General features: G+C 38.6%; 4 protein-coding genes across 4 annotated transcripts; 2 read left to right on the top strand and 2 right to left on the bottom strand.

Moving 5' to 3' along the window:
• The first annotated feature begins 589 nt into the window (after window positions 1–589).
• Window positions 590–3695, top strand: LOC116304445 (major facilitator superfamily domain-containing protein 6-like). Its single transcript, XM_031714179.2, has 2 exons — window positions 590–2033; window positions 2557–3695. Exons 1-2 carry the CDS (start codon window positions 638–640, stop codon window positions 2766–2768), a joined length of 1608 nt encoding a protein of 535 aa, XP_031570039.2. The 5' UTR covers window positions 590–637; the 3' UTR covers window positions 2769–3695.
• A 702-nt stretch (window positions 3696–4397) lies between these two features.
• Window positions 4398–6341, bottom strand: LOC116304441 (major facilitator superfamily domain-containing protein 6). Its single transcript, XM_031714177.2, has one exon. It carries the CDS (start codon window positions 6339–6341, stop codon window positions 4398–4400), a length of 1944 nt encoding a protein of 647 aa, XP_031570037.2.
• A 2539-nt stretch (window positions 6342–8880) lies between these two features.
• LOC116303353 (uncharacterized) lies at window positions 8881–13125 on the top strand. The gene is made up of 2 exons (XM_089027619.1): window positions 8881–10183; window positions 10757–13125. The coding sequence occupies exons 1-2, from the start codon at window positions 8881–8883 to the stop codon at window positions 13105–13107; spliced, it is 3654 nt and encodes a 1217-aa protein (XP_088883745.1). The 3' UTR covers window positions 13108–13125.
• A 478-nt stretch (window positions 13126–13603) lies between these two features.
• Window positions 13604–21071, bottom strand: LOC116303357 (uncharacterized). Its single transcript, XM_089027776.1, has 2 exons — window positions 21011–21071; window positions 13604–15611 (listed from the first exon to the last, which is right to left on the bottom strand). Exon 2 carries the CDS (start codon window positions 15454–15456, stop codon window positions 14197–14199), a length of 1260 nt encoding a protein of 419 aa, XP_088883902.1. The 5' UTR covers window positions 15457–15611; window positions 21011–21071; the 3' UTR covers window positions 13604–14196.
• Window positions 21072–22718: the final 1647 nt, after the last annotated feature.

Here is a 22718-nt window from a genome sequence, read left to right as displayed (position 1 = left end):
AATTTTAAAACGATTTTATTTCACTGACTATTTTCTGCTTTCCTCCTTTTCTTTTATTCCAAATCATAGTAGATTAAGATTTTTCAGATTATCAACATTTAATATCATCGTAATGTCATGTCCTGATGAGAAACGATACTAAACTCATGGCATTTTGACTCCAGTATTTCAAACGACGCTTTAGAAATATAGATCTACGGCTTTTATGAATCATATTGGATTTGTAATGAAAGAGTTGGAAGTGTTTGTTCGGTATCTGCTTCGAGATGAAATCTTACACAGTTCCTGGGTAAACACTGGGCAGGTGAAGAGAAAAGGTCACTGGTAGATCAACAATGTATCTTCTCAACAACCTACAGGAAAACAATTTTTACAACATGAAAAAAATGTGTCAATGATACTGAAGCTTTTTTTGTACTTCCAAAACCAATTTATTGAGATATAAGGAGGAAAAAGTAAAGTGAATGTCAGTCAATTTGATTTTTCTTTTTGGATTGGTACCTGCCTTAACCAGTGGCCACCAGCCTTATTCGTTGTCCATTTTCAGCCTCGCATTGAGTTGTTTTCGAAACCTGAATCAGTACGAACGGAGCACGCACGAACCAGAAGCCTTTGTTATTATTTTAGCTGACAAAACATGAATGATAATGTGTCAGGTTCTACGAGAGACACAAACCAAGAAAACAACAAAGAAGCGCCTATGAATAGCCTTGAAGGAAATGAGAAAATGGAAAATACCCAAGAAAAGGACACATTTTTTGGACTAGAAAAAAAATACTTGATTCCCAAAGGATTTTATTTCTTCTTCTTCTCGGCTCAAGGATCTCTACTGCCTTATTTATCTTTATTTTTGAAGCAGCTTGAACTACCAGCCAGTCAAGTTGGCATCGTCACTGGCATAAAACCTTACATCGCTTTTTTCTTTATTCCAATATGGAGCGCTATCGCCGACAAATATCGCATCAGTAAACCTTTGTTCATTGTCTCGATGCTGGCGATCAATCTTGGTCTTGTTGCTTACGCCTTTGTACCTGTGGATCTTTGCGAAGAAGATCACGTGGTGTCAAAAAAGATCCGAGAACCGACGCAGAATGTGACAAGTTTGATGGAAAAACTCTCTCAGATAGCTGAAGATTCATCAGATGAGACTCCATGGCCCCAGAGTCAAGAAGGTATAGCTTATCAGTACACTGGTAACACTCATGACAGAAAAACGATGGGGGTTTTCCTGTATTTGCTTCTTATAACGGTATTCAGTTCCACTATCTCGTGCCCAAGTCTAACATTAGGCGACTCAGCAACTGTCCAGCAACTGAAGGAGAACAATGAGACTCATAAATACGGCAAGCAAAGATTATGGGGATCTATTGGATGGGGATCAATGGCGTTCTTAGTCGGCGCTGCAGTCAGTAGAACGCATCTTTGCCCCCCTGGGAGTGCCAAGGGCAAGGACGTTAACTACTATCCCTGTTTTGTAGCGTACGGAGTTTTCATGTTGACGGCTCTTGGAATTGGGTTCAAACTAAAATTTGATGATCGCCCAGCAGACTTGAGTGAGAAGAGCGACGAAGAAGAAAAAGAAGCTGAGAAACAAGCTTATGTGAAGTCAAAAACTAAAGGGATCATCGAAGGAATTAGGATCTTAATGACACCTAGACACACCATGTTTCTTGTGACAGTATTTGTGGTGGGAATCTGCATGGGGCTCATCAAGGTCTTTTTATTCTGGCATCTCAAGGATCTAGGAGGATCTCAGTTGCTCTTCAGTTACATGGCAGCAATCAACTGCATAGCGGAAGTGACAGTTTACTTCCTGTCCTCAAAGCTTATTTCTACAATGGGCCATATTCGCGTTCTGTATCTTGGTCTCTTTTGCTACTCCGTGCGACTTTTTTTCTACGCCTTCATCACCAGGCCTTGGTATATTTTACCAATAGAACTGCTTTCTGGAATTACTACTGCAGGTGTGTGGGCATCTCTTATGTCCTACGTTGGGATACACTCGCTGGAAGGCGTTACTGTCACGCTACAAGGTAAGACTGTCACGCTATGTGTAGAACCGGGTTGCGCAAGTCACGGTAGTTAAACATGCAATAGAGACATATAGGTCTTCTAAGGCATTTTACTGACCCTCAACTATTGGGGCCATTTCCAATCTCATTGATAGTTTTAACATACTTATAACCTATTATAGATAACCTATTGGGTCTTAACAGTTTATTGGCACTCTCTATTCCCTTGAGTACTGTTATTTTATCTTAATTTTAAAGTTTGAGCGGAAAAATTTTATTGCAGCCAAAACACTATTTTCATGAAGGTATAGACCCCTTCCACTGAATACCGAGAGGATTTGTTCTGGGGAATAAAACAATGGATTTTTTTGGATAAGGAAAGAAGGCTCATTGTTTTGTCCCCCAGGCTAGAACAATTCCTTTAGGAAATCTATGCAAGAGCCAGGGTCTATAGCGACTTATAGAAGTATGGGGACAAGCGGAAGAAAGGTAAAATATTTAGGGCTTCATAACTTTTTCCAACCTCTCTTTTTACTTCCGGCAGGCATTCTTCACAGCGTTCACTGGGGACTGGGTCACGGCTGTGGTGAGTTCATTGGTGGTTTTTTCATCAGCGCGTTCGGCGCCTCTACAACATTTACCTTGTTTGGCATCGTCAGTCTTCTAGATCTACTTGCATATTACTTGGTCGATACGTTCGCACCAAAAGAGAGAGGTTATAAAGAGATACACTCTGACGTTGAACCTGATTACTAGAGCCAATGAGATTGCATATTGTGACGTCATCCATCGCTACATAATGACGTAATAAAGATGATATCTACGCACCAAAAGAAAATGGTTAGAAAGCCTTTGATGCTAATTACTAGAGCCAATGAGATTGCATATTGTGACGTCATCTATCGCTACATAATGACGTAATAAAAACGATATCTACGCACCAAAAGAAAATGGTTAGAAAGCCTTTGATGCTAATTACTAGAGCCAATGAGATTGCATATTGTGACGTCATCTATCGCTACATAATGACGGAATAAAAACGATATCTACGCACCAAAAGAAAATGGTTAGAAAGCCTATGATGCTGATTACTAGAGCCAATGAGATTGCATACTTTGACGTCATCCATTGCTATATAATGACGTAATAAAAAAGATATTTACGCATCAAAGAAAATGGTTAGAAAACCTTTGATGCTAATTACTAGAGCCAATGAGATTGCATACTGTGACGTCATCTATTGCTATACAATGACGTAATAATGACGATATCTACGCACTAAAAGAAAATTGTTATGAAGACCCTGACGCTGATTACAAAGGGCAATATAATTGCGTATTGTGATGTTATCTTTTGTTACGTATGACGTAATTGATTGCTATGTTACTAGCAAATACCATGTAGATAAAATAACTCTTATAGCTTTCTGCATGATACTTGCATAAGAATATATGATAACACATGATTAGGATTAATATGACTTGCAAAGCTGGTATATATATGTATTATATATGAAATGGTTTACATTATTATAAACTAGTTGCCTTATAGTTGTTATGTTGTACACTAAATGGCATAGCTGTGATATCGTAACTCGATAAATGTAAGAAAAGAAGATTGGGTTCCCTGTGCCTGATGCTCGGGATGGCTCGAAAAGCCTAATTAAAAAAGTAATATCTTGAATTACGGACCCTTAATTCTTCATAAACACGACTTTTAAGAGCTCAATACATTCGACTAACCGACTTTACTAGTAAATATCCTGTTCCGTGCCGGGTTGAAAACCTCTCCAACATCAGCATGTTTACCAAAACCCCCTTCATTTATCATGTTTTGAACTTCAATCATACTTTTAACAAACAGCCACGGGTATTTCAATAGGTATTTCTACTGATAAGAGCCTAAAATCAAAATTAAAATCACTACTCACGTTGGCGAAGCTGCTTCTTGTTTAAGACGACAAGCAGATAGAAGACAAGCAGATAGAAGGGTTTTACGACATGTTCTTGGAAAGAAACAGTGCAATGTTTTTGCATGTCATGGCACGTCAAGATATTTTATATTCCTAAGAAAAAAAGTCTATTGTTATGCCAACAGCATGGCTGTAATGCAGCACCTTTATTGCATGTAGCTATTGCATGAATGCGTCTCTTTCTCAATTGCAAACAAAAGGAATTTACACCTGATGTTACTGAGCAGATTAAAGTGGGAAAAATGAAAGCATGAAATATCACAACAGTTTAAAAAACTATTAAAAAATAAATTCATCGATGTGTTTTCAATTTCTCTTATATGCAAGCTTTATATTCATATTGCACAAATGCACAAAATGATTTTTAACGGATGAAAAAAATAATAATTAGCAATTGGTTTAAACATTCTTTATTAGTTCCCATGATATTTATTAAGAGCAACAAATACTAAACACAATAGAAGACTAACGACAGAGTAAATAAGAAATGCGTCGGGCATTCCTACTAAATGCACCACCCCACCCCCCACAAAACCGCCCGCGGCAAAACCCAATCCCATATACACTCCATTTAGAATCCCCTGCAAAGTATGCGACGCTCCTGGGTGAAGTCCCACATACGAAACACAGGAAGCCCAAAACGCTGCTGTTGTTATTCCTTGAAGCAATTCCGCTGGTAGAACCCACCACGGGCTCGTCATGAAGTAAAAATATAAAAATCTAAGCGAATAGCAAACGAGGGCTAGATAGATGATGTTCACGTGACCAAAGCAGGAGATTAAACGGTCCGATATGAGGAAAACACCCACTTCAGCGGCACAGTTCATGCCGTTGATAACGCTGAATAGAAATTGCTCTCCGCCCATTTCATGTAGATACCAAAATAGAAACGTCTCGATAAATCCTGTAGCGGATCCACAATAAAATGCTATTACAAGAATAAAGCAATACTGAGGACTACGAAGCAATTTTAGTCCATTCCAAAGACCCGAGGAGTCTGTTTTATCGGACACTATTTTCTCAGTCTCAACTCTGTTGTATCGGAACTGCGTTGCGCATAGAAACGCAATCCCCATGGCAACACCGTATACGTATAAGCATGGGAAATAATTAATGATAACTTCTCCGTTACATCTGGTAGAGTAGCTCGTACTAACTGCTGCGCCGACCGAGAATCCACCCACGCCCCACCCAAGGGATCCCCATAGGCGCACTCTACCATACTTGTGTAAAGCACCGTCCAGACTTGTTAGCGTCGCGGTATCCGCCATCATGTGAGTCGGCGCAGAAACTATTGTTCCGATGACGGTCACGACGAGGAGAAATCGGAAAATTTTGGGTTCGCTTGTGATGTTGTCGTGTAAGACGTGAGTAAGACTGTCTTCGTCTTCTGATAGGCTGACAGTCCATGGTTGAGGAAGAAATAACGGTAAATCTTTTGCTCCTCTTAAATGAGTCTTAAAGCTGTTCTCTGTTATTGTTTCTTGTTGGTGTCTTGACGCATGTTTTACATTTTTCCAACGAGGAATACGATGGGTTGAAGCAATAACCTCTAATTTTGGTTTTGACGAAGCGTTTTGGTTTCTTATTTCTATTTGTGATCTTGTGTTAGCATTTTTAAAATTTCTAGCGGTACCAGTCTTTCTATAGGAAGATTTTGAAACGTTATCTAGATCTGTATTGAGAGTATAGCGCACTGTTTTGTTTAGGTCTTGCATCGTTGGAATTGATATTTGCCAATTCCGACCATTCAAGGAAAAGTTGGATAGTCGTCTCATTAACATTATCGAATCACTCAACTCTTTCGTTTTTGGATCATAATCCATGGTATCATCACACAGACGAGTATGTCTTGATTCAGGCACCATCGCCAACAACACATTAGACACCAACCAACCGAGGACTGACATGAGCAAGACGGCCTTACCCTTGCAGAACCGATCAGCTATTGCACCCCATATGGGTGTGGCTAGGAACTGAACGAGGGGTCGAACACCGATCAGTACACCAGTTTGATGAGGGGTTAGGTGAAGCTGTTTGAAGTAGACGGGTAGGTATGGGAATAGAGCACCGATAGCGGTGTAGAAGAATGTGTAGAATGCTTTAGGGACCAGAACACGTTGGTCGATTTGTGGACAAACTTTTCCAAGTGCATTAACGTTTTCTTCCTCTTCGTTTTCGTCTATTAGCTTTCTCTTTTCGCTTTCCAGATTATGATAACGTTGGGTATCATCATCCGTACCATCCTTACAGATACTTTTGTCGATATTGTCTTGACTCTTTTCGTTGCCTTGACTACAGTCGTAATCCGGTTGTTGCTCAGTGCTCTTCGTTACTAAGGAATTCTCGTCACGCATGTCATCAGGTGCAACGCCTACCACAATTTAACCAATTATTATCTTTAAATATCATTTACGTATTGGAGTACATTAGATCTTTAAAAGCGCCTCTAATGGGCAAATGAGCTTCCAGGTTCGTCTCACGTGCTATCCCTCAATTTCAGGAAGAGACTTCGTGTATTAAATCTATGAATCTCTCATGTAAGCCCAAGGTACTGGGTTTAAATTTCAGTAATTGCGATGTTTTGAAAAGGTCAAATCGATTGAATTGAATGTCAAAGAAAACGTTGGGTGCCCAGATGCTTGGTTGTCAGTGATTGGTTGATAGATACATGTTCACCAATCCAATATTGTTCTCATTGGTTTCTTTTGTCTTGTTCTCAGTATATAAACACTCCTTTCTACCACCTCTTTCTCTTTTACTCCGACGAAGGACTAGCGTCCGAAACGTCAGTAAGTTTTTTCATCTTTTCACGGTGTATAATTTACACTTTTATCATTACAATATTCAGGTAGTAGCAGGTACCTTCACTGGTTGACTGGTTCTTAATACCATGACAACAACTGAGGGAATCTTCACACTTTCATAGCATTCCAAGGTCGACTCTATTTTATCTCAATACCAAAAGAAAGCACCTAAAAAAAGACAAAGACAAAAACACATACAAAAAGAAAAAAAAAAGAAAAAAAAAAAAAAAAGACACACACACAGTTGTCCAAATATTTCAGTTTGGGTTTTGCAGTTGCTCAGGGTCTGCCTTAATTTGACCGTGCAGAATATTCATGTGTTCCAGTAAAGGTCCATGCCTATGGAAGTTCAAAGTTTTATTGTCCAAAGTTCTGAGTTTTTTAACATACTTCATGCATTAATTCAAGTATTTTGACGCAGAAATGATCGAGGCTAACACTGAGTCTGTAATCAAGGAACACAAGATGTATATTTAAAGAAATTTAAAGGATAATTTGTAAATTTGAGCGAACATAGTACAAAGCAGCTTCGAACTATATTTTTCTTAAAGTGACTTTGAATAAAAATCGATTGATCTGGTTTCAATTTCCGCAGCCTGAATACTATTACAATCGCTTTCTTTACATGTTTATCTTTCGTATGATTTTTATTAAGTAAAAATTCTTCTTTAAATGAAATCAAGTCAATGAATGTTAGAGAGAGAATTTCTGGATTCTTCTAAGCTTATTGAAAAATTAACTATAATCCAATCTCATGAATGGGGACGGAAAAAAAAGAAAAGAAAAGAAATCAAAGAAAGAATAAGAAAAAGAAAGTAAAAGAAAGTAAAAGAAAAGAAGAATGGGAATATGGACAATGGAATACTGATCAGCAAACTGGTGTTAATGGTGAGTGATCTAAGGTGAGGGATTCTTGTCATCGCCCAAAATGGAAAGCAACCGTTTTCTGTCGGGCTGGTCCAAAACAACTTGCTCCGTAGACTAAACATCCCGAGTTTTTCTCTCTGCGCGGAAAAAATATAATTGACAACTAAAATGTGATGATAAGAAGGAAAAACAACATGCATTTAGAGTGGCATCCACGATGAAGAAAATAGAAGTGTTTCATCTCCATAAAGTACAGGAATACAACATCAAGGAGAGTTGCATCTCACTTGGGACTGAACCTTGATATGTATCAAGATTGTTCGGTAAGTGACTTAGAACTAGATAGGTCTACAAAGCAGGTTGATAGGGTTGTGGTGTCTTGATCACTAGATCGTGTAAACATTTCAAAACGGTTGAATGAATTTAACTAGCCTTGAATCTGTAAAACTATCTGTTCATTGATGTATATACGTCAAGAAAAGCTTTTGCACGTCTATATGGATTATAACAATTTCATCTCGCATTGTTAATAAAAGGGGGGAAAAGCAAGCGCTTATATTCTTGGCTTTTAAATTCACAATCCCTCCGATTCAAATAGTTGATTTTTACCCGGATATAATTTAATTCAGTAACTGGAAAACGATGGTTACACGCCGAGTTTGGTCTCAATATTTTCATGCATTTACTGAATTTCATCAAATCAATTCGACGTCAACTAATTTCCTTTTTTTATCAGGCCAGGTCCTTGAAGCGGAATTAATTCACCATAAAAAAATATTGAACAAATTTATTCTTTTTATTCCATTTTGAGTATTCCCAAGACCACAAAAATCGGAGGTAAATTAATACATTTTCCAGGCCCGTACTTCATCAGAAATTCAACCTGTTGCTGTTAGACAGCTCGCGGAACGTTGACTTTGCCAAACCTATATATTTTTAGTAGATTGAATTATAAACTGAAATTATCACTAGAAACATCCATCTCTCATGATACACTTTATTCGTTGACGTGCAATATTTTCCAATTACAGACCACGTGCCATTCCCTTGAGAATGAAAATCCTTCGTTTGAGTTGTAGTGCAAGGGCAAAGAGTATTGTGTTATGTTTCATACGACAACGGCAAGCAAAGACAGCCGCATTTCCCCCATCACTTAGGATAGATCGAAATGTTGACTTATTATTATATTTGTTAATTTTTCCAAGGAGCTGAAGACATTGTAATGGTTGAAAAAGATGGAGAGAAAAAAACTCGCTCGTCCAAGTCAAAACGACCCCGTCTGCCGAAAAGCTATCGATTGCAGAAGAAGATTCCGGAATCGACTGGTAAAACCAGCAACAAACTTAAGAAATTCAACTGCGGAAATCTTAACTGCACGACGGAAAAACTTAGCAGTCTTTTGATGTGTCAAAAAGGTTATGCTTCGTTTGCATTTTATGCTGTTTTTACATTATTTATTTTGGCATTCATATATGTTCTTTGGAAAATTGTTAGCGCAAATACGTCACGTTCGGGCCAAAATCGTAGGCCCGAGACGTCGCCGAAAGTCAGCCCGACGACAACTGCACCAACGTGGTCGGAAGAAGACCAAGAGGAACTGAAAAAGTTTTCCCCCACATCTGCATCTTTTGTGCCAGCAAATAGTGGAACTAGAGAGAAAATAGACCCGACTTCGAGCCCTTTAACTTCACCTGAGCCCAGTATTCCATTACAAGATGCAAACCCGACAACAAAGGAGTTACCGAGACCAACTCAGAGCCAGATTTTTCAACTGGGAACTTATTTACCATCGTTACCACGTTTGTTAAGGGGTTCAGTATTTGGAGAAGATGCGGTTACTCCCTTGTATGGGAGAGGCCGTCAAAATGCTGTAATTGGTGAAGATTTCACACCGCTTCCTGCCACGTCTCCTTTTACATCAAGATGGCGGCCTCTGTCTAACTCTAATTGGAAAGCAGAACAACAAGAGCGACAGCGGATGTGGTCATTCAACCATCGACAGCAAATGCCATGGGCTTATCAAAGGAGAAACCCTCTAAAATCTCTTATGAGAAACAGTGAATTATCCGGTCAGCCAGTTAATGGCGATAAAGGACAGTATTCTCAAGGAAACGAAGATTCTATGAAAAGTAGTTTTGGAACAACTAAAAAAATGTCAACTTTGCAAAGCGAGCGGGATGAAGATGAAATGTCTACCTGGGGCCAGGAAGTTAAACACTTGCCTATAACTAAGAAGCACGACGATGGACAGAAAAGACATCACAGGTCTCATACTCGAAAGCATCACCGCCACAACAAGCATAGAAACAGTGATGAAGAATCGAGGATTGATCCTGAAAGTGAGCAAGGTAATGCTCGCAACACCATTTCTCGTTCAAATTTTAATGATCAACAAGATGAAACGCAAAACAGCTATATGGAGCACGAATCATGGTCTAAGAAACATCACCATAGGAAATTTGTTGGTGCTCAACGACATGACGATATGATTGATTGGGATGATATGAAGGATACTGAAAATGATGGTGATATAAGCTATCATCATCAACATCGTTCTCATAAACAACATAAAAACTCTTACCATCACGAACATGATAAACATCATCATCTAAAACATGATCATCATCATCAACTGCAGAAGGAAAACCAAGATGATGATCAAGATGATGAACAAGAAGAAAAAGAACAACACGTTTATCCCCACCATCATCTTCATCATAGTCAGAATCATCATCATGCACGCGTAGAACATCCATCAAAGAAACACTTTCATCACAATGGTATTTTGAATGAAGATTCTGAACCATATAAAGAACACAGACACAAAACAGTGCACCATCATTCTTTACTAAACACAGGACACTCTAAAGATACTGAACCTATCCATCATCCGAAACATCATCATCATAATCACGATCATCAACATCAACATCATCATCATCAACAACAACATCATCTTCATCACCATCACCACCACCACCAACAACAACATCAGCATGATGCTCATAAACAACAACAACAACAACATCCTCCTCCTCCTCCTCCTCCTCCTCCTCCTCATCATCATCATCAACAACAACATCATCACCAAATCAAAAATACTAGGAGTCATATTACAAGACATCATCGCAAACCTGATTCAAATCACAAATCAAGCAAACATTCACCAACGAAGAATCCATCATTAAAACATTTCCATCATATCCTGGACTATAAGCATTACCTCCGATTCCAACAAAGCCACACTCTAGACGAAGAAGTTCATGGGAATTGGAAAGGAATAAGACGAAAAACAAAAGATTGCATCACTATCAGAACTTTTTCTGCCAACGGCAAAGTTCGCTTAACAAGAACTCGATACCGAGGGAGATACTTGTACACTGTACTGGTGTGCAAAGTTGTTCAAGTAAGGAAACGTGGAGGAGGCAGCCACGCATCTGACTCCGGGTACAGAACTGCACAACTATGCCATAAATTGTACTTTGTTACAAAAGCTATAGTAAGGTTGAGTTTAGGTAAACCTTCAAAAGGTGGACATTTTTTGCCTGAATTTAAAGTTGAGGCATGTAAGCCTTCGAAAGATGTGCATTTTCAGGCAAAGAGCTTCCAAGGTGCCTTGTCTCACAATGACCGTTCACATAGGAGTGACATCCCGAAACATAAATATAAAACCAGGAAGGTGTCACTTCATAAGAAGAGCAAAAATGGGAAGTTGGTTCATAAACATAAAAGACATAAAGGCTCAAAGCATCATAGAACTGTAAAGCATAAACCCAAAGATATAAAACACCACACTGGACTAAATCACTCAAAAAATCATAAAAAAGAAAAGCTCAGCACCAAAAAACGTGTTTCGCAAAAGCATGGCAAAACCAGCAAGGAAACAAAAGTCAAGAGTCAGGAAGACGTCTTCTTTGGAAAGTTGTTGAATATATTAACTATTGCAAGCGGGAACAACAGAACATCAAATTCAAGCAACAACCCATTGATGACGCTAAAAGGTGCGTTGCAGGAGATGAAGAAAGCAAAGGAAGAGAAAGCAGAACAGGTAAAGAAGAAACACAAAACTCATTCAAAGGGAAAGAAAAAGCATGTGGAAGAGACTACGTTGCCTGATGTATCGAGTCCCAAATACATTCAAAAACTGCTGGAAAAGATATTACCCTCTGTGGTTAGTAATGTGAAGGCAGACCTACAAGGAAGAAAAGCAGGAGAGAAAGAAGATGATATCAAGGAAAAGGTTAGTACAGCAACAACTGCTATTCCCACAACATTACCGCCAACAACGACGAAGCTTACGACAATTACAACTGCAACGACAACAACAACAACGCCGACGCCGACGACTCCGACAACAGCAACGACTAAGGCGAAAACTACTTCTACAACAACAAAACCAACCACAAAGCCAACGACAAAATCAAAAGGCTTAGAAGACGAACTCGAAGATATTCTTCCTCTTCTACTCAAAAGAGCTCAGCTCGCCAAGAAGACGACTCAGAAACCAACTACCATACCAACAACACAACCGACTCTCTCGAAGTCTAAAGAGATCAAGAATATGTTAGCTCGGCTTAAACTCGGTGGTATTGACCTTGGCGACTTAGTTGACCCAAAGCCTACCAGACAAGTCAAGGCAACTGTAAATTCTATTCATACAACAGTGCAGAAAAAACTGAATGAACTGTCAGAACCGGATGAGTTTCCTGAATCTCAACCGCATTCCCTACAGAATAATATGAATTTAAATCAAATTACAAACGGTGAGGGGCCAGTTTCAGTATTAGGAAATGATCCATTCTCTAAGAATATTCTATGCTTTGGCGATAGCCTTACTAAAGGTTACTTTAACCATGGACGAAGTACTCATCCTTACAGCATTCAGCTGTCACGCTTGATTAATACCAATAGCCAAGTAAAGTATAACCTGGTTACGAGTGGTAAGAACGGAGAAATGACTCATGGATCCATGACGAAACGATTACCGGAAGTACTTGGCAACAACTCGCATTTTGATTGGGTTATCATTTTGGCGGGAACAAATGATGTCGCGCATGTAAAGAATTTTGGCGATGACGATTCGTTCATGAATCAGCTCGTTAATGTGTGGTCGCCGAAAATATTTCAAGATATCATTTCATTGCACGAGAGTGCGTACAAATATGGCGCTCGCACGGTTCTTCTTACCATTCCCGAAAGCGCATACGAGGCATGGCCACAATTTCGAACACTATGGATCATGCGCAGAAAGATCAACCAAGAGTTGAGAGAGTTTGCAAGTAGATCACAAGGAAGGACAATACTTTGTGACCTTGCATTAAAAATTCCAAGGCACTCTTTGTCTCCTCAGATGCAGAAGGCTCTATGGAGTGACCATTTGCATCTAACGCCGTTAGGTTATGATAAAATGGCGGGGCTGATATATCAGTGTATAAAACCCTATTTGTAAATCGATTAACTATTTTATTACCGCTTGTAGATAATTATAATCATTTGTATATATATCATTTTTGTTATTAAAGAAAGTAAAGATACGTTAAAATTGAACTAATAATTTTCGTCATCCTGCTCGAATTATTTTTCTTTTTTTCTTAGTTCTTGTTGTCTTTGTTTCTTTTAAGAAACTAAACAACTGCAATAATCCACTTAACGTTGACTACAGGCCTTGTTTCTACTCCTTCGCCATTCTAATGGGGATAGCTATTCTTATTGGGTTTCTTTTTGAGTTCGACGACGCCAAACATGAAGGGGAAAGTTTTCTCAAGGGTTTCAGCAGCGTTTTCTGTGACTGTACTCATATCTACTTTATTTTAAACATGCTCTTCTGCGATAGGAATAATCCAGACATAAGTAAATTAAGTCATTGTCTTGTCATATAATAAATTCTTAATTTCCACTGGTGTGTTTCAAAATCGCAGTCGAAACAACGCCAAAACTCTCTCAAATATTATAATTGCAAATACTAAAGGTTTAATTGTGTCTTTATTTGTAGTGTCAAAACAATATTGTGAATGTTAAATCATGCACACAATACAATGACGCCACCAGTTTTACATTAATTTAATTTTCCGGGTATTATCAGCTACATGCTATTGCTTCTTTAAGCTGAATACGAGACTTTTGAAGCTCCCATTTGCTTATATTAAAAGTTATCACTATAGCTTAGCGGTGCCATCATTCTTTATGAAGCGAAATTCTAAATTGCCTATAATACTCAAAGGTGGTATTTGAATTGATTCCTGTCTTTAGTCACTAGTTAACTACTCAAGATCTTGACTTTGGTATTAATGGTCTAAAAGTGATGAAGACAGGATGACATTGAAGATAATACAAGTCTTTCTTCCTTAGGCAACACTAATACAAAGACACTAGCCTAAGCAGTAGGGTCAACCTATATACGACCTCTACATATTTTTCTAGGTTAATAAACTAAACAAGATGATTGCGGGATTAACATATACACTGCTAGCTTATTTGATTTTTTTAATCATCAAAATAGCTTTTAAAAGCAGATTACATGCTAGTATCATTTTTGTACTTAGCGATTGTTCATGAGTACGAATGAAATAACAGCGAAGCCAAGCACCTTCAGGAGACTCTTTGACACCTTTGCTGCACCATTATTCCAGTGAGGGGGCTTGTCTGAAACTGCCAGCGTTGGGGCTTCAATGGGACTCTTTGACGTCTTTGCTGTACCATTATTCCAGTGAGGGGGCTTGTCTGAAACTGCCAGCGTTTGGGCTTGCTCACAAGACTTATCAGAGCAAGAAGCAATAGACTTGAGCCATACATTGGAACCGTCAACTTGTAATGGCAGCTTGCCCTGTTTAATAGCCACAGCGAAAGCTTGGACATTATCGTTCAGGTCTACTTGCACGTTTGTGTTGTTAACGATCCCAAGGCCCTTTTTGTCAGCAAGTACTATAAAGATGTCGAAACTGCTGGAATTGTTGCCAGCTGTGGTGTTGCCAGGATAGGAAAGCCAGTCCATGATATCCATGTTCCATGACATTGAGATAGCAATGGCTGAACCAAGTCGGTAGGCGAACCTGCTTCTTGCATCTGCTTCGGGAAGATGATTAGAAGTAGGTCGTTGTCGTCGCTGAAATTTTTGGATGATTACTCTGGTAATTTTCACTATTTCTTTACCCTTTTCTTGTAGCCATGTTTTGGAACACTTTAAACCACACTCGTTTCCAATGTTCCACATCCCTTTCATGGATTCCCATGCAGTATCGTAATCTAAGAACGCTCCTTTGATAACGAAGAAGATCTTAAAGTATTCTCCACATTCAAGATCACAGATGGAGGGCGCGTCTTTGTCAGGATTCAAGTAACATGGTGTATGGGATGCAAAAGCCCGGTCTCTTATTTCCTTGCACGTTGGCTTACTCCATGGACGTAGTAAGGGTACTAAAGATACCTGAAGACACTTACTAACACTATCTGTCCAATTTTGTCCCTTTTCAGTAAACCAGCTTTGGTGTTCATTGTAAAGTCGACAAAACCTCTCGGCATATGCTATTGCATAGGCATTGGTGGTGGGCTCGCAAGGGTACTTTCTTTCCAAACAATTGTGGTACCAGTCACACGATTTCCCGGACGGACTGTAGCATTCTGCTGGCAGAGAAGTTGTAGGGGATATTGGCGGATAGACGGTAGTTTGGCTGGGACTACAGGAACAGTCGTTTGTCACGGGGCCGTTGTTTTTTTTATTGACTTCAAGCATACACTGGTACCAGCAATAAGTTGCAGACCGGTCAAGGCAGTGGTGCCGTTGCGAGCTTTTTTGCTTCATGTATGTGTCAGTCAGTCATGTTGCCCATTGGTACTGATAGTTGTATCTTGGTATCATAATGCACTGTACAACTCCTGACGGACCCACAGAACGGTCACATGCCATACCATAATGTACCATCAACAAGAGACCAATTAATTGCCACATTTCAGAACCTTTAAAATGTTACAAACAGGTTTTTCAAAATTTATGTTTTTTACAAAATGTTTTGCATGATATATCGTTTGGTGAAAAATGGTGATGGATTATGATCAGCACTCTTAATAAAATAGTTTAGGAACAGTAAACAAACGGCAAGATCCAGTCAACATCCATGTCCTGACTTTGATCAGTCCAGAGACAGATTAAGGATACGGATGAAATTTTAAGGTGGCTCGACTTGGTTTTGTTTATGGCGCAGCTGCGAAGTCTGGGCGGGAAATGCGTCGCTGCCAATAAGCTAATTTCGAATGAAGTATAATATATATATTTAGGCAATGCCTAAAAGCGGAGCTTCTGATACGCAAGTCACAGAGAGCCCAATTTGAATGAAACTGAAAGGTAAAAATAAGATCGGGAAAAAAATCTTCAATTATTTTTTATTCGAGATGAAGATAATTTCTCGATCCCATAATAAAAACCGTGCAGTGAAATTGAATCGAAATGCACTACATTGTTTTCTTTGCTCCGAGTATACTCTCCCACTAAGGAATTTTGTACACAACTCACCACCACCCCCAGGGGCTAGTTTTATTCTTGGAAGATTCTTCGACAAAGTTTTCCATGGCCGACATTTTTAGCTTTGAATTCCTGGTTAATTTTACTTAAAAAAACACACGAAAGATAACTACAGATAATCCAATACAATATCAGGTTTAGTGAAATTTACCTTGTATGTCTTTCATTGAAATCGAAATTTTGGAGATTCCCGAAGTTTTTTGGGACAAATCAAGACTATAAAACAGACTTGAAAAATGGTTAAGGTGAGGAAAAAATAAGCTTACTTACGTCTTTTACATAACGATGTTTGGTTTTCCATAGGAATTTTTATGTTTTTATATGAAATGTATTTTTACCGCAATGAAAACAAAAAAATAAATGCTTTGGTAGCATTTACAGAGAGAAAATTGTCTGGAGATCGTCAAATAACTAAACTTGAGAAATAATATAACTCTATCAATCTTAAACCTATGAAATTGAGTGTTGGGGCTAAAATCATAATTAGGTTTTTTGAAATCTTAAGGATGGTCATGTTGACTTCCAGTGGTCACGTGACCTCAAAGCCTGGTTCACATATGATCGCAGACGATCGCAGACGATCGCAGACGATCGCAGACGATCGCAGACGATCGCTCTCGATCGCTCGATCGCAGAGTCCACTCAACCGAGGATCTCAAATCGAACTGTTCACATATGATCGCAGCCGATCGCCGGCGGTTTGTTGACACCTGAGTCCGCGAATTATCATTCAGCAGTAAAACAAAGTACGATGCAGATTCAACATAGACTTTAGAAAATAATCGCTGGCAAATCAAAAAAGAAACATTCGACTTTATGATCGTGAATACTTCTTGAGGGGAGTCATTACTATAAAGAACAGGACGTGCAATCCTAAAATATACCCCCAAACGACAGTTGTTTACTTGCCTATATGGCTTACAAACGTAAATTAGCATATATAACCGTGTGTTGATACTTTTAAACCAGTTATATCTAAAAAAAAAAAACTAAAAAGAAATGCTTTTTCGCTTGTGAAAATCAAAAATATACACGTATTTTATGGAAAACTGAGCATTGTGGGACACCTTCCAATCTCACGATCGCGGAATTCTGTTCACATATAATCGCAAACGATCGCAAACGATCGCAAACGATTGCAAACGATTGCAACCGATTGCAACCGATCGCAGGAATAGAACCCGATTCTATTCCTGCGATCGTCTGAGATCGCGATCGCAGACGATCTCAGACGATCGCAGACGATCGCAGACGATCGCAGACGATCGCAGAGCTGTTCACATATAATCGCACTCGATCGCCAGCGATCGTCTGCGATCGTCTGCGATCGTCTGCGATCGTCTGCGATCGTCTGCGATCATATGTGAACCAGGCTTAAGGCGAGAAAAATAGAAATTTCAAAATGCATGGGCTGGCGGTTTTTATGTGACTCGAAAATTTTTCAATGTGAACTTGTTAAGTACAATAATCTTAGCAAGAAACTGTCCGGAATAACTGAAAATCATTCTTAGTTAAGGCAAAAAATAAAATTATTCAATATTTTGACTCGGTCACGTGACCTGTTTTGTCAAATATCCCTTTCACCAAAAACGAAGGACACCTGTTCCGGACAGATTCTGGTAAGAGTCAATGTACTTAACAACTTCGAATAAAAATATTTTCGACTCATATAAAAACCGTCAGCCAATTTTGAATTTTCTGTTTTGCTCTCCTTAAAGTCACGTTACTACCAGAAGTCAAAAAAACCATGCTTAAAATTTTAAGAAACCGAAATATCACTTGAAGTCCAAAACTCAATTTCAAAAGCTTAAACTTAAACTAAATGTGTTTTTTCAACAAACCGGTAAAATAACTAGCCTTAACATGCTTGAGAATGACGAATTTCTTTGTCAGTAAATTGGCATTTGTAAATGTTTTTGAACATTTTTTAGCTTTTTAAAGTGAAAGTCTAGGTCTTTATACAAATAGCATCTCTCAACAACACAAATTTACGCTCATTTGCTTAAATTTGTACGGAAGTGACGTAGTAGTCCAGCCATGGAAAATCAACTCGATGGTTTACCATTTTTTCTTAAGTGTGGTGCTCCGCTCGCGCGGGTCTTCGGCCCCCGCGGGAGCTCCGCTAATAACATGTCTCGAGATGTCTCTTACCATAGTAACACAGTGACGTAATGTCATTTTTTTGTATACATTCCACTTTGGCGAAATCAGACGTTTGTTTAAAAAAGGGTTTAAAAGCTTAGTTTAGTTTATTTGTCACAATATAAACATATACATTTTATGAACCTTGAGACATACAAATTTTGTGACTGGCGAAGAAAACAGAACTTTCGTCCCAGTTGATGTTCCCTCTCCATACAATTTACATACAGTATAAACATGATTAACATTAAAATTAACGAGGAAAAAGCAATAATGAAAAGAAAAACATATCAAAATCTATCGAAATTCAAATTGAAAAGATCTTAAGGTGGTAAGTAATGTGATCCTCGTCTGAATGTCCTCCAGTGTTCATGGGCGCCGATGAAACAGTCCAGTCGATCGCAGGCAAATTAAAGTCTCCGGCAAGAATAATTTGGCTGTATTCCGGTGCACTTTGAAGTGCAGAGCTATCTAGGATTTAACTAGAACTTAAAAAGCTCACGTGATCGTCTTCAAGTTAACAGGTTTCGACGATTTGTATGGAAGCGTTCCGAAATAATTCCCATAGGAACTTTTTTGGAGCAAAAACGTAAACGATCCAATACAATTAGTGCATGTGACCGAAAATATTTTTACTGGACTTGGGAAAAGCATTTGTGCCTTTTGGTCTCTTGTCAAATATTATACTTATCTTTACAAAAAAACGGTAAAACTCAATAATCCGATGATTAATGTTTTTTAAAAATTCGACATCAATTACTTTATATTACGAAGTAACATACCCTAAAGTTTCAAGTTGATTGAAATGCCTGAAGAGCCACAAATAATAATCTCAATTCCGTAAGCATTTGTATCCAAATTCTAAATATTCTAAATATTCCTTCATTTGCACTTTGTTTCTTTCGTTACGCATCTCTATTGTCCAGAATATTACCAAAGTCGTGCATTCCAATACCTCATGCATTACATGCAATGCCTGATTGCTTTCCCAAACCTTTCCGAGTATGATGATATTTGTGGTTGAAATTTCCATGAGCTGGCTTGTAAATAACAAAGGACTAAGGGCCCGTTCACACAAGCGACATTTTCGGCGATTTGCAGCGCGATTTCTACTGCGATTATTGCAGAAAAATTCGCCAAAAAATCGCACTAAATTCGAACATGTTCAAAATAGTTGCGACTCATCGGCTAAGTAAATTTATCAAATCGCCTCAAAATCGTCTATGGTTTACAAGAGCGATTTATGATCGCACGTGAATCGCCCCAAGAATCGCAGTGGAAATCGCGCTGCAAATCGCCGGAAAAATCGCCTGTGTAAACGGGCCTTAGAGAAACACTTGTCGCACAAATATAATAGTGTCAGTTGTTAGAGCTGCTGTGCGACCTGTGGAATTTGAAACTATCTCGAGACATGTTATAATAATTTATTTGAAATTAACTTATTGGCAGCAACGCATTTGCATTCAGACTTTGAAGGTGTGGAGGCTGAATTTATTATTATTATTATTAAGGATTTTGTGAACTCTAGATCTGTATAATTATTTCAGTCCAGTGAAGTATATCGGTTAAAGACCATGTCATTTGTGAATGTAAGGCTTGAAAAAAATACAAAATGTATGACACAACTTCCATGATAACATTGGTTTCTTTTACTTTTTCCTGTTAGCTTCCCTTTCAAAATAGATCTATCGATATTGGATGTACCATGATCTATGCAACTACAAAAGGACTCATCAACGAAAGTGAAAGAGGAAATAAACCTTTGCTGGCAGAACATCTGTACAACATCACTTCATAATAATACACCTATAGACCCCTAGCTCTATAATTTAAAATATATATATATAGGATAATACAAGAATTCGATTATATTCCACTGGAAATTGATAGTATCGTGAGTTTGAAACCAAATGAGTGTGAAGCAATGGAGGTTCCGCGTTTGAGTTTGGGATGGAATCTCGAGTATATTGACTACCCTCGAGTTTAACGAATCTCAGCTCAGCCCTTTAGAGCTAGTTTTTAAATCCGTTCTCGTGATCTCAGTGCTAGGAAATGCAATCAATCTGTTCAGTCCTACGAAAACATTTTTTTGGCCAGTCTTAATCTTGGAAGCTTGTGTGAACAACCGATCGCCTCTTGTAAAATAAAATACATTTATTGATGTACGAGCAATATCTCGAGATATTTTTTCCTATAGCTATAGCTTTGACAAATGATCTATCCCTTAAAAAGCCGACCCCGTCAAACGTTGCCAGCATACAGTCAATTCAAAAAATGTTGTCGTCGACCAACTCAAGCCTACGCGACTGGACCGAAAGGAACTCTGGGTAGCAATCATTGAAGCCGAGTTGACTCCATAATTTTATCTGACTAGTTATGCCTGGTTTACAGCACGAACCTTCGTAGGCGAGCGGGAAGTGTTGAAGGAGACGTTTTTTTTTTAATGCCTTCATATCTTCGAAATTGTGAACTGAATCATAACTACTTTGTTTTTCTTTCACTAAACCCAAAGACATGCATTTGATGGATTGTTTCTCGCCATTATTATCTTATAACTAGCGAGAACAATTGATTCAGAACGAATATCTAACCGCTTCAATGATTTTTACCCATATTTCTTTCGGTCCAGTCGCGTAGGCTTGAGCCGGTCGACGACAACGTTTTTTGAATTGACTGTATTCGATAAAAAACTTACCTGTGAATTTTTGCCTTTTCAAGAGATTTTTCTTTGCAGCTGTTTTAATGCGAATTTCCAGGGAGTGTTTCAAGTGAGCGCTTTAACTGTTATGGTCTTAATTGACATCTTGCATGTGACGTCAAAGCAGATCAATTTGGAGGACCAGACAAAAGAATTCCAATCTCAAAAGAATTGAAAACCTATAATTATGTCCTCCAAATAGCGCAGCGCACTGATTCTAAAAATAGATTAAAGATTCGGACAAACATTGCATTCTGTTTAACCGCTACGAGGATTATATACAAACCGATTTTATTATTTTTACTTAGAGTTATCATAATAACCCATGTAAAATTATCTGCTGAAAGTAAACTTGTAAGTTTATTTGTCCGAATTTCGCCTTTGTCTTCGTTTTTATGACGTCACGACTGCGCTGCGCTATTCTTTACGATTTAATTATCATTCTTCTTCCCTACTCCAAAGTTTAAATTTCCTCCGTATCTAAGAGTCTATAACTGGTGATTGATGATCCTTAAACGAAGGTATATGTTGTTTTTTTTGTTAGGATACCTTATGATATCTTTATATTTACTTCAAATATTTAGCAAAATATCCAGTGTTTTATTTCAAAAGAAGTCGAATCTAAACTTCTCAACCCCCTTCCTCTGTTTCAATCTTTTGTATACACTCAATTGAAGAATCGTTGTCGGGTTCAGAAACTTAGAACATAAAAGCTGAGACCAAAATGGTACATGAGAATTGACATAACTATATTATAATTTATTTATTTGCGCCATCCATACAGTCGGTTTAGAATGCCAAACGCGTATCAAAAACAGTGGATGATGCCACGGGTCGCCGGTCACAGCATGCATCTAATTAACGTACTTCCTATGTGCCATTTCGGTCTCAGCTTCTATGTTCTATGTTTCTGAACCCGACAACGATTCTTCAATTGAGTCAGTATACTGAGTCAAGAAGTCGAATCTAAACTTCTCAACCCCCTTCCTCTGTTTCAATCTTTTGTATATACTGAGTCAAGAAGTCGAATCTACACTTCTCAACCCCCCTGCTGTACGTGTTTCAATCGCTTGCATATATTGAGTCAACAAATCAATTTCTGGAAAACTTGGTTCATCCACGACAACTGGCGTGACAATTTTCACATACGTGCATTAAATTTCTAGCTTTGGGACCATTACCTTAATTTACCGATACGGCGGTCATTTAGTAAATCGAGATCCCTTTTCTATGGTCTGTACTCTTGTCGAACATGGAATGGCGTCAACATATTTTCCAAAGTCAAGTGAATTTAGTGCGATTTTTGAGCGATTTTTCTGCAAGAATCGTAGCTGCAAATCGCCGGAAAGATCGCCTGTGTAAACGCACAAATATACTTGTGTCGGTTGTTAGAGCTGCTGTGCGAACTGTGGAACTTGAATGTACCTCGAGACATGTCATAATAATTTATTTGAAACTAGAGGCATACTTGTGTGAACTCGGGCTTCATGAAAGAAAACTTTGGTAGTGTGGAATGTGCGAAGACTGAGAGTAGTCGCATAAGTGCGTGAATAACCGCCGTTTGTATTACTACGCGGCCACCTCAGACAAAACTCTGGTCATTTAGTTTGCAATAGATAATACCCCGTCTATAGTACCATTATGTAGACCTAAAGCTACCTCTACTCCACGATCATCAACTGTTGTTGGTAACTCTTGTGGTGTT

The sequence above is a fragment of the Actinia tenebrosa genome, unplaced genomic scaffold (genome assembly GCF_029948245.1).
Source record: "Actinia tenebrosa isolate PJP-AT-01 unplaced genomic scaffold, QUT_ActTen_1.0 PGA_scaffold11__36_contigs__length_13525064, whole genome shotgun sequence".
Classification (NCBI taxonomy): Eukaryota; Metazoa; Cnidaria; class Anthozoa; order Actiniaria; family Actiniidae; genus Actinia; species Actinia tenebrosa.
Note: the sequence above shows the minus strand (reverse complement) of the source record. Positions and strands in the feature narration are given on the sequence as shown.

Coding starts and splice junctions, on each gene's coding strand:
- LOC116304445 (XM_031714179.2), top strand. CDS start 638: ATGAATGATAATGTGTCAGGTTCTACGAGAGACACAAACCAAGAAAAC. Junction 2,034..2,556: donor CGTTACTGTCACGCTACAAG/GTAAGACTGTCA, acceptor TACTTCCGGCAG/GCATTCTTCACAGCGTTCAC.
- LOC116304441 (XM_031714177.2), bottom strand. CDS start 6,341: ATGCGTGACGAGAATTCCTTAGTAACGAAGAGCACTGAGCAACAACCG.
- LOC116303353 (XM_089027619.1), top strand. CDS start 8,881: ATGGTTGAAAAAGATGGAGAGAAAAAAACTCGCTCGTCCAAGTCAAAA. Junction 10,184..10,756: donor GAAGGATACTGAAAATGATG/GTGATATAAGCT, acceptor ACCAAATCAAAA/ATACTAGGAGTCATATTACA.
- LOC116303357 (XM_089027776.1), bottom strand. CDS start 15,456: ATGAAGCAAAAAAGCTCGCAACGGCACCACTGCCTTGACCGGTCTGCA.